This window comes from Phalacrocorax aristotelis, chromosome 2 (genome assembly GCF_949628215.1).
Source record: "Phalacrocorax aristotelis chromosome 2, bGulAri2.1, whole genome shotgun sequence".
In the NCBI taxonomy this organism is placed as follows: Eukaryota; Metazoa; Chordata; class Aves; order Suliformes; family Phalacrocoracidae; genus Phalacrocorax; species Phalacrocorax aristotelis.
In genome coordinates, this window is record NC_134277.1 from 42,641,229 (window position 1) to 42,657,223 (window position 15,995).

The window sequence follows — 15,995 nt, forward strand, 5'->3', positions numbered from 1 at the left end:
CAAAACATGAATTTGTAGGACATCTGTGAAAGAGGTGACTGAACAGAGAAATGGGTGACTGGCATGTTGCTACCCATCCTGTTTGGGCAGCTGCATTTTTGTGTGCATGCAGTTTCTTCCTTGTGCCTGTATCTGAGTATTTTGTGGGTGTAGCTTATGCATTTTTTGCTTAAAAATTAAGGCACATTCTTGTTTCTTACAGTGCTGAGAACTCTCAAGTTTCTCTGAAAGCGCAGGGAGCTGAGATGACTTGTTACCCCTCAGAAGATGCTGAGAGTTTTGCAGAATTGGGCTCTTTCACCTACTTGAAGTTCTGAAATCCTCTCCAGCACAGATTGCCTGGTATCACAGAGCTCCACGCAACTGTCCGGGCCTATTTCCAAAACTAGGCTAAAACAACTGATGATGAAGAATGGGTGAACACAAAGCTAGTCTGGATAAAGTGACTAGAATTTGAACTGATCTGGTAAAATTCTGGTTGAAAATCACCTTCTGCATGACTTCAGCCCCAGACCTCTCCAAAAGAGAAAAAACACCATATTTTGAGGATTTCAATAGGGATATACAATGAAATAGTTTCAAGCAGTATCTGCAATGAGTGGTTTTTTTATTCCAACTGTACTTCAACTTGTTCACCTGATTTTATGACAGCTCGACAATGTTACCATGTACTTTAAAAACAGGTAAAAGACCTGCCAACCACCATGCAGAGGTTCCATTTTGTTCCCATTTGAGAGTTAAAAACTAGATAAAACCCAGAGAAGAAGGCCTTTAAGACTGATGGACTTAATGACATTTATATAAGGGCACTTAAACAGGGAAGGTGCCAAAAGTGCTGTCTATAATAAAAACTTGTGCTCAGCAGTTTTTTAAAGCAACACATCATAAAAGATACTTCCACAGCTCTGTCACCAATCTGAATCCAAACCTAACTTCTTTCAAGAAAAAACTCAGCATTGCGTTAATAAAGCAAGCACCAATTGTAAAAGAACAATGAAGAGGACTGGGCTCAATTATCTGATGGTTCCTACTAAAAAACTCAAATAATTCTAGTTCTACGCTCCCTCCCTCCCTGAATCTTGGGAAACTAAACCACATTGTCTGTGTGCTCATGATAAACAACCTTCATCACTTCCAAGCATGAAGACCAAATGCTTTAAACCATGCATAACATTGTTAGGGAGAAAAAGAAAGAACACAGCATTTTCTTGGAAAAGGCAAAAGAAGTCAGGATTGCTAGCTAAAGCTAACACACTCCAGAAGGGCATGCGACTGGAAAGCCATTGCCACCTAACTCACCTCAATAGGAAAAGAGGTCCACACCTCAAAGGAGCTCCGGCTGTTGAAGAACCAGCCTCAGCTGCCTAAGGCCTGACCCACAGCCCTTGGGTCTGCGGTCAGCTCCTCTTCTCTTCAACAGCTTCTGGCAGGGGCTTTCAAAGCCCTTCACCTGGGGCTGGTAGGCCATCCTGGACTTTTCCTTCTGTACTCACTGCAAGGTGCCAGTGAGCTTCCCTCACTTGCCTTGAAAACACTGGGCTTCAGCATATGAGCACTGGAAAGAACTAGGAGGCCCTGAAGCAAGGACTGCTCCACGAGCAGTTTGGTCTGGCCTAGGAATCAGTTGTGGAAGTAACAGCCGGTTTCCGAACTGCCCGTTACAGCTGCCACCCCTGCCTATCCCCATCCGTCCACTCTCCCAATAGCCCTGTCATTGCATCACCTCATGCCTTGCCTTTTGGGCACCCTTTGCTGGACGCTCCCCCTCCGCTCTGTCTCCAGATCCTGAAGTCCTTCAACGACCACATTTTACGTGGCCCAGTCCTTACAAGCTTTCAGCCTGTGCCCTCATCCCCAGCCCAAACCTTAAGCTCTCCATGCTTTAACCCGAACCAGGAGATACTGAAAGAACAGCACCCCTGCCTAAGTTAGCAAATGCACTACTGCAGCTGCTTCTAGGCCTGCTGAAGCCAGCGCCGCAAGCCTTGCTGTGCAGCACCACTGGGAAGTGCCCTGCTGCTTCTTGCCAGCGATCACTGGCTGTGGTTTCCTGACTGCATGCTACTACGAACATGCAGCCACTCATGTAGACCTTTAGACAGTGCCACTGGAATTAACAAAACATTATAAAAGGGATCAGCTGGTTTGAATATATCATTTCACTTAGCAGTTTAACAGTGGGTCAAGATTCCCATGGTGAATTAGGCAGCAAGATCCTAGGCTTGCAAAAAAATGAATATTCTCTATCTGATTTGGTATACACACACTGTTTAAAGACCCCTGTGTATTCCTGACCCGCAGTCTATAATCCCTTTTTTGTGCTGTATAAGCATTTTGCATTCTGCATTTATTTCCCTTAAAAAGAAATTTTTTTAAAATAAAATAAATCCTTTTCTAAGGCTGAGCATCACAAATCATAATTTATTTTCTGATCCTTAGTTATAGGTTGAAAACTTAAGTCATCTTGTAGTCTGCAACCTCAATACTATAGTGTACGTATCATCCTGCTTTCACTGAAATTATTTTTTCTTGCCAAATTTATTTTAATTTATCTGTTCACTTTGGAACAAGGAAGCAAGAAGCACAAGTTAATAATAAAAAATATCAGCTTTACTTAAAACGTCTTGTTTTTAATACTTACAATATGTTGTATGCTAGTCCCTAATAAGGACAACTATCCCTAGATACAATATATAGAAAAAGATACTGTATGCATTATAGACTGCTACTGCTGTTAATCAGGAGTGAAAAATTTTTCTCCTTTTTCTAATCATAGTACATTAGAAGTATCCAGCTGAGTAAGTCTTAACTCGGCAACATGCTGTTTATCATTTGAAATACATGGTCTGATGAAACACTGAGCTTCAGCTAAGAATTAGCAAGTAGTAATTATTAAAATAATCCATTTTTCATACATGTCAATACACTGACAGATAGATCTTCTGTGGGGTTGCAGTGTTGGGAAGGGTATTCAGAAGAAAGGAAGGAACCTGACTCCAAGAGCAGTGTATAAGTCTACAGTCCTTACCAGAAATTTCCTTTTCTGCTTCCAGTGGCTTCCTTGTGCATTGGTGGCCACATGTGCTTCAGTAACAATTTTGATGAGCTCCCATTCCTCATCCGTTGGCTCTGGTTTGTGCCCAATTGTTTTCTGCAGCTCTTCCCGACGTCTCTTCTCTCGATTTTCTTCTATCAGCTTCCTTTTTGCCAACCGCTTACTGTCATCCAACACCACTAGCAGGGGAAAAAGCATACAGAAATGGCAGGAAGCTCTTTAAGGTTGACTGAACTTTGATCTTTTCTATGCCTGAGGTACTAATTAATTACAAACACCTTAACTAATCAATAAAGAATTACTTTGGTGAGACCCACAGTTGACATAGTTCTCTTATTTCTCTTTCAAACTTCATTTTCTCAGAAGCCTGGACTGCAAAGAATGACTTACCCTTCTGGTAACGTGGTGTATACTACCGTTGCCTTCAGTGGCTCATTCCACCAATAAAACTAATACGTAAAAGCTTTGTGAGGACTCAGACAAAGTGCTCCTATAATAGACTTGGAGTAATCCATGTTGGGAAAGATGCACTTTTTTCTTTGAAGTAGTATCAGCATGCTCACTGCTCTGAATTGTGTAGAATGTGTTCTTGTAAGCCAGCAGAAGCTAACGTGGATTTAAGAAAGTGGGAGTACTCATTCACGGGAGGCTCAACTACATGTTGCTCAACACAATCAGAAACAATTTGCCTTTGGCTCTTTCCGTAAGCCTTACAAATGGTGCCGTTCTGCAGCTTTCCCCTAGAGCCCTGCTGCTTCCCGTGATGCCAGACACACAGGCCCCAGGGCTGAACATCTCTGACCAGCACAGAAGGTTTTATCCCATTTTCTATACAAACATGAATAGGCCATTTAAAAGAGACTGGCTCGCTTTAGTGGAGGAGGACCTTTCTGACCCACAACTGGTGGCAGGTAGCTAGGAAGCCTTGCCTACACGCTTCTGTTCACACATGTTAACTCTAAGGTGGGAGAAACCCTTCTTGAGTTGGGGGATAGCTGGCTTGTCTGCTGTGCACATTGACAGCTCCTTTGGCACGTACGTAGGTGCAGCCCACAAAGGCCGTACCAGCTTTGTGGCATTGGCAGGTGCAGGCTAGAACCGGACTTGGAGAAACTTCTCACTTTGTACAGCCGCTACCTGGCTGATGCTCGCCACTGCCTCCTGCGTCCGACTGTGCTGGATGCGAACTGGTGACCCAGGGTAATCCAGCCCCTCCCTCCTGAAGGTCTACTTCGCTAAAATGAAATTGTGTCATTTCTTCTATTTCCCTCTAGACAGAAGATGCTGCATTACCAATGAAAAATACTAAGTTAGACTATTTTTCTGTCATTTACTGGGCCTGTTTTCCTGTCAGTTCTTCTGCAGAGGATTATACTGGCAACAACCATTAACATTAATGCACAGGGGGATTTACACAACTTCCTCCCATTTGCACTAATTGAAGCTATTGGTGTAAATCCCTGTGCAATGGCAGAAAAAGACGACCCCTAAGGGTTAATCTTACAGCCATATGTTCTAGTTCTTTAGAATGAGAGTGGAACTCTTTGCAGTAGATAACTTCTTCAGGGCTAAAAATAAAACAAACAACTGCAGGATGACTCATACAACGACATTCAATTTCACATCCTCCAGAATTTTCTAAACAAGACAGTTTTTTTTCAAAGTGTCCATCCAGATGCATTTCTCCCTTCTCTCCTCTGAAGACTGAACATTCCTACTGTTACTCAGCCTGGTAAGGCCAGGAGAAGGTGCAGTTTGATGAAGGATAAGCAAAAAATTACAGTCCTCTGAAAGTGGTTTCATGCAATGAGCACAATTCCCCAGTACGAGTTATTAAAAACAAAAAAGTGCTGGCAGTTCTGCTCTACTTTAACATTCTTCACCAATCAACATACTTTAAGCAAACACACATACTAAAAAAAAAAAAAAAAAGAAAAAGAGAAAAGAAAGAAAAACAGAAAAATATACTTACAATCTGTTGCCATGCCAACAAAGATACACTTTTTGAAGCGACATTCCTGGCACTGATTTCTTGTTACTTTGTCTATCACACATTTTCCTTCATATTTACAGGAATAGGTTGGATGGAGGTTTTTCTGAATGGTTCTTCTAAAAAAACCCTAAGTGCAATACATAAACACATTGGCAAGCATTAGCAACGTGCAATTTTTTCAAATTGGGAGCCACTTTGGTTTAGTAGGAATGTACCTAAGTATGCAAGAGAATATATTTCATTCCATGAAACTCTCAGGAAAAGGACAAACTAGTTCTGTAGTGTATGGCATTTCTTTTCTGAGTTTCATGAACCATTTCCTCCCTGAAAATTAAAAATATATAGACATCTTAGGTAAGTAAGGGCATAAGTAATGCTGTCTTGAGGGACAAATACTGCCTACATGTCTTCTTGAAGTCTTACGTTTCTCTGTGTTAAATTTTTCATATTTGAACTACAGAGTTTATTTTGAGCCCCTTTCTAAATTACATAATAATTTTGAGGGATATGAAGAGGTATATGTATTCTAGGCTCTTTTCAATAGTGCCCAACAACAGGACAAAGGGCAATGGCCATAAATTGGAACATAGGAAGTTCCACCTCAATATGAGAAAAAACTTCTTTACTGTGAGGGTGGCAGAGCAGTGGAACAGGCTGTGGAGTCTCCTTCCCTGGAGACATTCAAAACCCACCTGGATGCATTCCTGTGCCCCCTGCTCTAGGTGTGCCTGCTTAAGCACGGGGGTTGGACAAGATGATCTCCAGGGGTCCCTTCCAACCCCTACCATTCTGTGATTCTGTGATATACAGTCTCTGAGTTTGGTTCTAAATAATGGATCCACATTATCTGAGAAGATAATTTTCTGAGGATTTCATTTGTATTTACCACAGACCTCTGTATTCAAAACAAACATCACCAATAAAAATCTCTATAAATCCATTCTCTCTCTCTCTCTCTCTCTCTCTCTCTCTCTATCATAATATAGATCTACATTGCCATTTGCAACATGGATATGAGATCAGACCCTAAGCTCATAAGAACTAATGTATCTCCACTGAATTGATTGATTTATACATCCCACAGACCCTGGCCTTACATAAAGAAATCAGATACAACTTAACTCTCAACATTATAGACCTAATCCTGGTACTGATTTCCCCATGACTTTTTTCATGTTCCTGCAAGAGCAGAATAAACTTCCCAAGACTACAATATATGGACAAGATAGGCTGTAAAGCAAGAAATTTAGACTTCACTAATTTCAAGTTTCACCATTGTTTGAGACTGTGTGCATTCAGCAATGCAGCTTGGGACCACCTTGACATAGAGAACATGTTGGGACCCTGGTCCTGTTTGACTGAGGCCACTGAGAATGGCTTTGGTTTCAGTGAATACAACAGCAAAATTCAACTGAGATTTTACCTAATGAACAGTCTCTTCAGCTGGGATTTTACCTAATGAATAGTCTCTTCAGTAGGCAAAAGGTTTGTTTTTAATCATGTTAAATAACAGCTGGTAAAATCTTACAGCAGTGTGTAATTTCTTCTAACACAGAAAGTTGAATTAAGATGTATGGATAAGTCTGTATTTCACCTTGAGCTCCTAACACAGTGAAGACAATAAAGAGCCTTGTCCTCATTAGAGTTTTCTCTTACAAGATCGAGCTCAAGCTAAGAGTACAACTCTTTCTTCCTTAATAACACCTGAAATCTCAATTAAACTGAGTAGCATAAAGCATGTGTGTGAGCCTTTGCAAGACTGGGACCTGTTGGCTTGAGTCAAATTCCAGGAAATTACAGACAAGATGTCCTTATGTGGGGTTTGGATCTGGTCTCAAACTCTCATCTACCCAACAACTGGATTTGTATCCACTCTCAACCCTGTGAAAAATTCCTAGAGACAGGACCTGTTGCTCTCCTCCCTGAAGATCAAAGATGGCTCTGGACAACCAGGGACACTGGGTAATCTCTAGTTACAGCAAGGGATGGAAAAGTCTCTGATGAATCTCTGGAAGTGGTGCTGAACTTCTGTTTTCCAAACCTAGCATGGGACTTAACGCAGCTCTAGCTTTACAATGGCAAGGCTTTTTGCCACCTGTGTTGGGACCAGCACATTTCATCTTCCCATTACTTTGCATTTCTCAGAAACTTTTTGCAAAAAACCTCTTTGACCACCTCTAGATACAATGTGATAAGGAAGCTGCTCTGTATATTTGTCCAAACACTTTATCATGGAAGTGTTATTTTAATCAGTAAAAGAAAGCACATTTTATTGTAAGGCAACTGCTCTTCCTAAATGGCTTTACTGTGTACCTATATAGCAATAGATGCAATGGGTACAGTCCAAGAGAGACATTTCAGTGATGTCAGAAACCAACTCACTGTTGGTTTATTTGTGTTTAAATTCCTTACAATTTACTCTCCAGAAATCATGTGTGAGGATGCTTTGTTCATGAAAGCACTTGCCAAAGCAAATTTTTGGCTGTCAGCCCTGATTAATATTGTTACAAAATTAAAGTGATTTTGAGTGGAAGCAGCTAGTAAATGTCAAATTAATTGAGAAATTATTACATATAACTTTGCTGATAAATCATACAACTTCAAGTGCGTGTGCAGATCCTCCAAAGCATGGGTTGAAATTGTCCACACAAAGCCCCCTATCTTGAAAAATGAATACGTTTGCAAGAAGAACAACAAATCAAAACAAAACTAAACAAAATGGTCTGTTTGTAAGCCAACTATTAAGTAGGAGAAAGAAAATTAATTACTTTTTGCAAATTGTTGGCTCAGTTTGTTGTGCACATCAGCATTATTTTATGTTGTACATCAGACAGAAGAACTGTATCTGAAGATAAAAGTAGATTTTGTATGCTGCATCTTTAAAGTAGCTGGTAGGCATAAAAAGAAATACTTCAGTTGGAGCAACAAAAACCTTAGTAGGAAAGCTGGCAAGAGATATAGCTGTTCAGCTGGAAGCAAGAGATATTTCATAATGCCACAGTGTCGCTTACTTCTCATTATATCTGAATTAAGTCATATTCGTACAATTTATGTATTGTTATCATCTGGTATATGGGATGCAAATGTGTAAGAATCACTTGTTCAGTTTTTTCCAGATATAAATATTTTTTCAAATATGTTATGTATGTATGTGTATAAACCCATTTTATGAATACTACCACAAACCTGCTATGCATAGGGTATTCAGGTCTTTGTGCATTTCATAAATGTAACTTAGGGCAAAGCTGTACAACTGAAGGAACTACTTCAACACAAGAGTTACTGTAATGTGGAGCTCTAAAGTCAATCCAAACCCAAAATCTCAAATCCAAATATTCCACACTTTGGGGATGAACAGAACACGACTTCTGTGGCTTAGTCCCATGACACTAGTCTATGACATGTGTGGTCCCATTTGTTTAGAAAAACATAATAATTTTTTATTTTCTGCAGGAAAGAATAGCTTTCTTACAGGATCTCAAGCTATTCAGGCAAATTTATGGCAGTGAAATCATGTAAGATGTGCCTGACTGTGTTACTCAATTTTTTTTTTCATTTTCTTGCCCAAAGCAATCTCTTCTTTAATTTTTCGTGTAGCTTTGGAGATGCAATTTAGGGCTGAAATCACATTTGAATATGCTTAAGTTAAAGAAGCAAAAAATTTTTTGAAACTGTTTTAACTGGGTGCCAATGCTTCCCAAAGTGATGAATGTTACTGTTGCATGAGCATGTGGAAGGGATTTTGATTTTTGCTTCTTCACAGTGACGATGAGAGGCACTGGAAGACTGTTAATCACTACAGAGTCTTCATGGCCATAGGCGGAATCTCAGCTATTGCATAAACAGCTTCACTGGAGTTGCTGGGAGTATGCTGATGTACACTGGCTGAGAACACAGTCAAGGAAACATTAAAAAATGGAAATGTAAAAGCTAACAGTTAAACAGCAACAACAAAAATCTAAATTTCTTGTTTTCTTTTAGAAGCAAACACTGTGAAAATCAACCCTATTCCTTATGCATATGAAGAGCAGCGGCATAGCCAGATATGGCTTATCATCAGTACAGGATGTTCTTATTCGCTTCTAATCTGTCTTTGTTTTATTTGACAGTGCAGTTCAGGAAGTCTGTATAATGGAGGAGCTGGAGAGCTATTTCTGATTCCCACTTTCCCACTGTGCCATTTACCTTGCAACCTTCGCAAGTGATGCAGCGATAATGATATCCGGTGGCTTTGTCCCCACATACTACACATAGCTCATCCTTGTCTAAGTAGCTGGGTATATACCCTGTAAAGAAAAAGAGGACATGGCATGTAAACTCGATATAAAATGATATAATACATTTGATATAAAAATATTATATTAAAATCCACTTGTCTATCTGAACTCGTTGAATTTCCTGAATAAAAAGCTCATACTAACAGTGTTACAGACTTACTTCAACATAGTCTATAATACCTTCTACTTTTCACACTGTTTCAGCATCTACTGGTCAAGAGGGAGAAGATGGAACATGATTTCTCTCTCCTGAGTGAAATACTACCTCAGAAAAATAAATATACTTATTTTTACCTCAAAGGCTTTGATGTGAATAAAAAGATAACTGTGAGATATACAGTATATTCCTCTATTCTGTTTCACAAAAAACCCCATATACTTGTATACTGAAGATGAGATCCCAGGTTGCAGGGTGACTCGGGGACCTGGCTGTAAGAAATATTTAATGAGAGATCGTTTGTTTCAAAACAGCTCCACAGGTATAGTTAGAGAAGTACCAGCAACAGATAGCCCAAGCTGTATTGGTCATACCTTACCTCGGTGTGTTCTGCCTGAATTTAAGGCAATACATGTGGGCATTCAAATATATGTGTGTGTATGTGCCTGTGTTAGACTGACATTTTCTCTTCTGAAGTGGTTTACCAGACATCCAACAAGTGAAATCAAATATTACTGCTATGAGAAATGTTGGCAATGCTTGGTTCTTTTCCCACAATGACATTTGTTTTGATAACATAAACATATTTTCAATTTCAGCAAAAAAACAAAACAATTCTGATGGCAACCAAAAAGCAATTCTAAACTAAAGAGAACTTTGGAACAAGGTTCCAAACTCATAACTCATGACTCATAATTGAGTTATGGTACATAACTTTTCCTTCTGAAAAATCTCTCTGTAAAGAGGTAACACAGAGATCTCAGATTCATTTTGGGGGGAGAGGAAAGTGTGGCTGTTTGTGTAACCTCATAAGATTATTGAAGTGTAGTAAATATTTCACAGAATTCCAGAAAGGCTGAGCTTGGAAGGCACCTCTGGAGGTCACCTAGTCCAACCCCCCTGCTCAAGCAGGGCCACCTACAGCCAGCTGCCCAGGCCTGTGTCCAGACAGCTTCTGAGTATCTCAAAGGATGGAGACTCCACAACTTTGCTGGGCAACCTGTGACAGTGCTCGGTCACCCTCATAGTGAAAAGAAAAGATTATTTTATTCCCTGTGTTTCAGTTTGTGCCCATTGCCTCTTGCCTTCATCATCTTTGTGGCCCTTTGCTGGCCTCGTTCCAGTATGTCCATGTCTTTCTTGTACTGGGGAGCCCAGAACTGGACCTGACACTGTAGATGTGTTTTATCAGAGCTGAGAAGAGAGGAAGGATCACCTCCCTCATCCTGCTAGTGATGATCTTCCTAACGCAGACCAGGATGTTGCTGACCTTCCTTGCCTCAAGGACACACTACTGGCTTACATTCAACTTGCTGCCCACCAGCAACCTCTAAGTACAAATGGCTTTAATGCAAAGCGCTTTCCAGCCGGTCAGCAGCCAGCCTGTACTGCTGCATTCATTATTCCTCCCTCAGTGCATGATTTGGCATTTCCATTTGATGAACTTCAAGGGATTCCTCTCATCCTATTTCTCCAGCCTGCCTAGGTCACTCTGAATGGCAGCACACCCATCTGGTGCACCAGCCACTCCCCCCAGGTTTGCACCATCTGCCAACTGGCTGAATGCGATGAGGGAGAGTCCTTTGGATGTGGCTGCCTATAACATACTACCTTACCACTGGCTTGCTGGACCCATCTGTAGCACCACACATTAGACTAGACTTCAAGCTTGCTGTCTTCATGCAGCCCTCACACCAGTATGGCTCTGTACAGCCCAGGGACTCGGCACACCAGTCACACAGAGGGCAACCAGCAACAAGACTCAGGGCAGCAGAAGGCTGCTGGAGGATACTGCAAGCAGGGTGGCTGTCATCTTCCTGTGACTAACATGCTAGAGTGACAGCTCAGTAATAGCTTAAATGAAAGAGCCATCCTAGGGCTACACTTGCCAGACGTTCTTCAGAAAGAAACGCCCAAATCAGAGAGAAAATACTTGAAATTAACTGACCTTTGCATACTTGAACTTTCTGGGGGCTGGTGAGTGGATTAGGAGAAAGTAAAGAAGTAAGAAGGCAGAAAGTATTTGTACGGACTACTTTATATGTCTAGATTGAGCATGATGATGATAACCTCAAATTACAGAGGAACATGTATCCTTCTTATGTAATGCTGGGAAGCAGAAGCATTCTGAAGCCATGCCCAGTGCCAATACTCCTACTGGCACCTGGAAGGGGAGTGGGGGAACAAGATTAGATCTTATTGATGTTTCATAGCAGTATATAGTATGGCAAAAGATCAGATTTACATTCAGGTTACATTTCTCCATGAAGAACAAGTGCTTGGATAAAGACTGGTGGACATGTGGAGCTGGTTCTGTGACCTTGAGGGAGGAGAGACAGCAGGGTTTCCACTCTAATTTACATCATTGACTCGTAATGGACATTATGTATGCCAGTAGGGGATTAGCAGAAGCTATTATCTCCATCCTGCCCCCCTTTTGCTCACACCTGCCTCTGCACATGCAACACATACACAACACAGAGCTGATACAGGAGGCAGAAAAGTCAGCCAAGGGATGCAGAATTTTCCACTAAATTTCTCATCAAGATTAATGGCTTCTTGTTACTGCTGGTTACTGCTACTCATGAAATGTAGACCTAGCATAGCATAGACTATGTCCTCTAAAATTCAGTATTCCTGGTTCGCTTCCTCAAGAATTACTTCTGAATTAAACGCCTGGATACTTCATTAAGCATATAATCTGGTTAGCACCGCTCATGTAATGGCACCTTTGTTCTGTTGGAGGAGCAGGAGACCACTTGTCTAAACTGCTTCCTTACATATATGCTTGTGCATGTGACTACTGGTGCCCATCCCCTTCTTGGAGTTTCATGACTTTATGCAACCCAGGAAACAGTTTCCAATCTGGCAGAAAAGACAAATCTCCTACAGGCACTCCTAGTCACAAATTAAAACTGGCACCCTTACATGCCACCACATTCTCAATTTTGCTGCATCAGAAGTGTTAAGTGCCAGCTATTTAAGCCACCTAAATGTTAGATATTATGTTCATCACTTTTGGAGGATTGTGCTCATGTCACAAGGTAAGGACACACTTTGAACTTCTCTATTGATTCAACAGGCAACATAGAAAAATCTTATATCAAGAAATCACTGGCAATAAAATTGTGCAATAAACATATTTTTTTCTATTACAAATCTGAGAGTCATATCTGTGCTTTTGTGTTTTTTAACCCTCCTTCCAAAGCTAATGGGGTTTGAAACTGCTAGAAAGTAGGAAAATTGGACCTTCAGCGGTATTTTAAAAAGGTGTAATTCAGACAAACAGACACCATGCCAAGAGGAATAAGGGGACTTACATTCAGTTCTTACAAACCGTAATATCTACTGTAAATAATTTCTAGTAGTTGCAAATATCCAGTCTGACCTCTGTATAAATTTAATGCAATTTCATTTGTAAGATGTGCAGGTAAGCATCCTCAGTGCATTTTTGCTGCTACTCAGGGTTAGAAACAGTATCAGCAGGAGGAAATTGTTGTTTTTCTAAACTTGGTACCAGAATGGAAGCTATGAATAGTGCAATGGAGATTCTTGGGGAAGCTGTGGATGTCAGCAGAGTTGTACATTGGATGGTTTCAGGAGGAAGCAGAGCAACAGACTTCTCACACTCCTTGTGGCACTTGGGGAAAAAAGGGGAGAGACAGGCTAATAGGGACTTATCTCTCATATCAGCAAGTACTGTGGCATCTTATGTGTTTAATAACTCTGAACCAGAAATAAAAAGTCCTATGTGGAAGAAGAAGATGCTGTCTGGACAGAGTAACCCAGGTGCTCTCTTATGAAAGAAGAATATCTGATGACAAATCTCATGGGAACATTGGGTAGGTTCCTACTTACGCTGTTCATATTTAATAATTTATTTCTTGATCAAAACCTAGTAAGTTAATAGATAAGAGAAACTGTTCAAAAGCAACGCCAGTCTCACTGAACTGCACAATAACAACCAATATCATTCTTGGTCTTTCAAGCCTCTGTCTGCTGTATTCTAGCATCCTCATGGACTATCATTTGGTGCAATCCCATATTATCCTCAAAGTTAACTATCTGTCAAGTATGACTTGACATTGTTTATCCCAGTGCCCACCTTGGATCTTTGCTTTGAGTGTAGAAGACCAAGCAATGACCTTGACCTGCCATGTCTGGTGATTCCCTTGCAGCCTAAAGTAACTCCTTTGCTCCCCAGACTCCCACCTGCCAGTCTGCCTAATCTTACTGGCTTGACAAGGCTAAGTACTCAGCAGGACCAGTTGCCCCCATCTAGAAGAATATGTTGTATAATCCATTATAACCAACCTTGATGGTGATTTACAATATCTTTTAAATTGTAACTGTGGCTTTGTAGAGGTACAGCAATAAGCAAGTCCCTCTGATAGGAAAATGCACAATGAGTTTGCCCTGGCAGCTGTAAGGACAGAACAGTATCTGCTAACCTATGCAGTCATCCGAGGTTCTCTGTTTCATTAATACTGTATGCTGACACTCCAAAATTACCACTTACAGGAATGATACCTTAAAGCAGTACATGTGACCCTGCACAGTGTAACAGATTGGAGAGACATAAACGAGACACTCGGTGGCTATTCTCCACCTTCTCCCCCCCCCCGGCAAAAGGCAAAGAAAAGCTATTTAAATGAAAACCACCCCTGAAAAATGATACTGTTTTTCTCCTCTGTACCTGGCACACATTAAAAAAAAAAGCATGTTTTGAGAAAAGTAAAGATCCAATTTCAGTTTTGTTAAAATATCTTTGCACAGACTTTACATCTCCAGGTCTCTGTCTGTACAAATAATGAAATATTGGCTCAGGGATTAAACTACACCTTAAAAAAAATTCTAGGACCCAAACCATGTTTGACTATCAAACAGGGATATGAGTGACATAAATGCAAATTATGTCTGTATACCAGATGTTCCTTATTAGCTTGTCCCTGATGCACCATAGGCTTACACCGCAGAAGCAGAAAAAGCCATTTTCTGGTATTGCACATGGACACTTGCGTTTTAAGACCTTTATTCAGTATTTTGATATTCAGTGTACACTGGCGTAGTCATGCATTAAATATATTCCCTGAAATCTTTCTCTCCCCCATCTGGTATGGTTTGCATGACTAGAGACCACTCACTAAAATGAGGAGTTCCAGACTTACCAGTAAGCTCGTATTAATTTACTAGACACTGCAGTACGAAAATGAAAAAGATGAAATTAATTACTACCTTGAGAAGCCTCAACTGCATTAGAACTGAAAAGAAAATTCATAGTGCTGTTCTACCAATTCCACAGTCACATTGTAACACTTCGCAAATTATAAAAAATTACCAGAACCATCCAGATATCATCCTTGATACACTTGTGTAGAAAAAGCTTAAATTGAGTGTTTATCGAAGAAAGGATAGAGCTGAGTGAGAAAAAGCATACTGCATTCTTGTTTGTGCTGTTATCAATATTGATCTGAAAGGCTGGGCTGATACACTGATCCTTGTTTCCCACTTTCTTTAAATTAGTCCCACTGAGAAAAATTGCTTATTTCTCCATCGAACTTGGAAGCACTGAGAATGTTGTTAAACAGTTTCACACATTTCTTGTTAGGTAACTGGCTTGCTTGTCTGCAATTTTGATCTTTGTTGACATTCTTTGATTTATGGAATTACTAAAATTTGGCAACAGATTCTGCAAAAACAGAATTTGGAGCATTTTTTATAGTCTTTTTTCCCTCAATGACTTTTCTATGTATTAATCCTGTTCTTTGGGCTGAGTCAGAAACCTTACCAACAGCAGTGCATTTTGCGCAGATGTGCTGAACACAATTTAGCCCAAACTGTGTTGTCACTTAAACTGCTGTGATCGGTACTGTATTTGCATCCACTACCAACTACAGGTACCAAATGCACTACTGTAAGAGTCAGATCATTGAGTGCTTTCCCCCAAAATTATTTAAATGTTTTTAGAGACCATAGCTTAGTATCGCAAGTAACTTACTTAGAAACCTAAGCCTCACTGAACATCAGTTTTACTACTGATGCAAAAGCAAAGTATGACTTAGTTCACTTTCCCATCCTTCCTTTGGCTGTGGAAAGGTTACAGTAAAAGAGCTTAAAACACTTCTTTCCACTGACATTTTTATTAAAAAAGAAACATATAATTCAAAATGCATAATGATTTGCTGAATGAAATGCAATTCTTCTGATCAGTGCTATCTCCTTAGATGGGTGGTCAAGAGCAAAAGTAATCATTTTACAGTCGAAAATAATTGTTAACATACTGGGACCTGCTCTGCTGCAAAGGCCAAGATGACAAATGCTCAGTGTTTTTGTAAAATGACCATATGCACACATACTCCCTGCACTGATGAGAAGACATTTTGACATAACCTCCATGTTCCATTTTCTTAGCTATTCAGAAAGTACCCTAATGTTTTCACACCTCTGAGAACCAAGTTTGGACTAATTCAGTCACATATTCTAGCAGTCATACTGTACGTATTCTCAGCTGCA

General features: G+C 40.3%; 1 protein-coding gene across 9 annotated transcripts in view; it reads right to left on the bottom strand.

Moving 5' to 3' along the window:
* THRB (thyroid hormone receptor beta) overlaps positions 1–15,995 on the bottom strand; it is a 180,727-nt gene that overhangs the window by 12,204 nt on the left and 152,528 nt on the right. For all 9 annotated transcript variants that reach the window (XM_075083250.1, XM_075083245.1, XM_075083246.1 and 6 more), the window contains 3 exons: positions 9,234–9,334; positions 5,028–5,175; positions 3,029–3,234 (listed from right to left, as the gene is read on the bottom strand). In XM_075083250.1, coding sequence (XP_074939351.1) covers positions 3,029–3,234; positions 5,028–5,175; positions 9,234–9,334 — 455 coding nt within the window. The remainder of the gene's footprint in view (positions 1–3,028; positions 3,235–5,027; positions 5,176–9,233; positions 9,335–15,995) is intronic.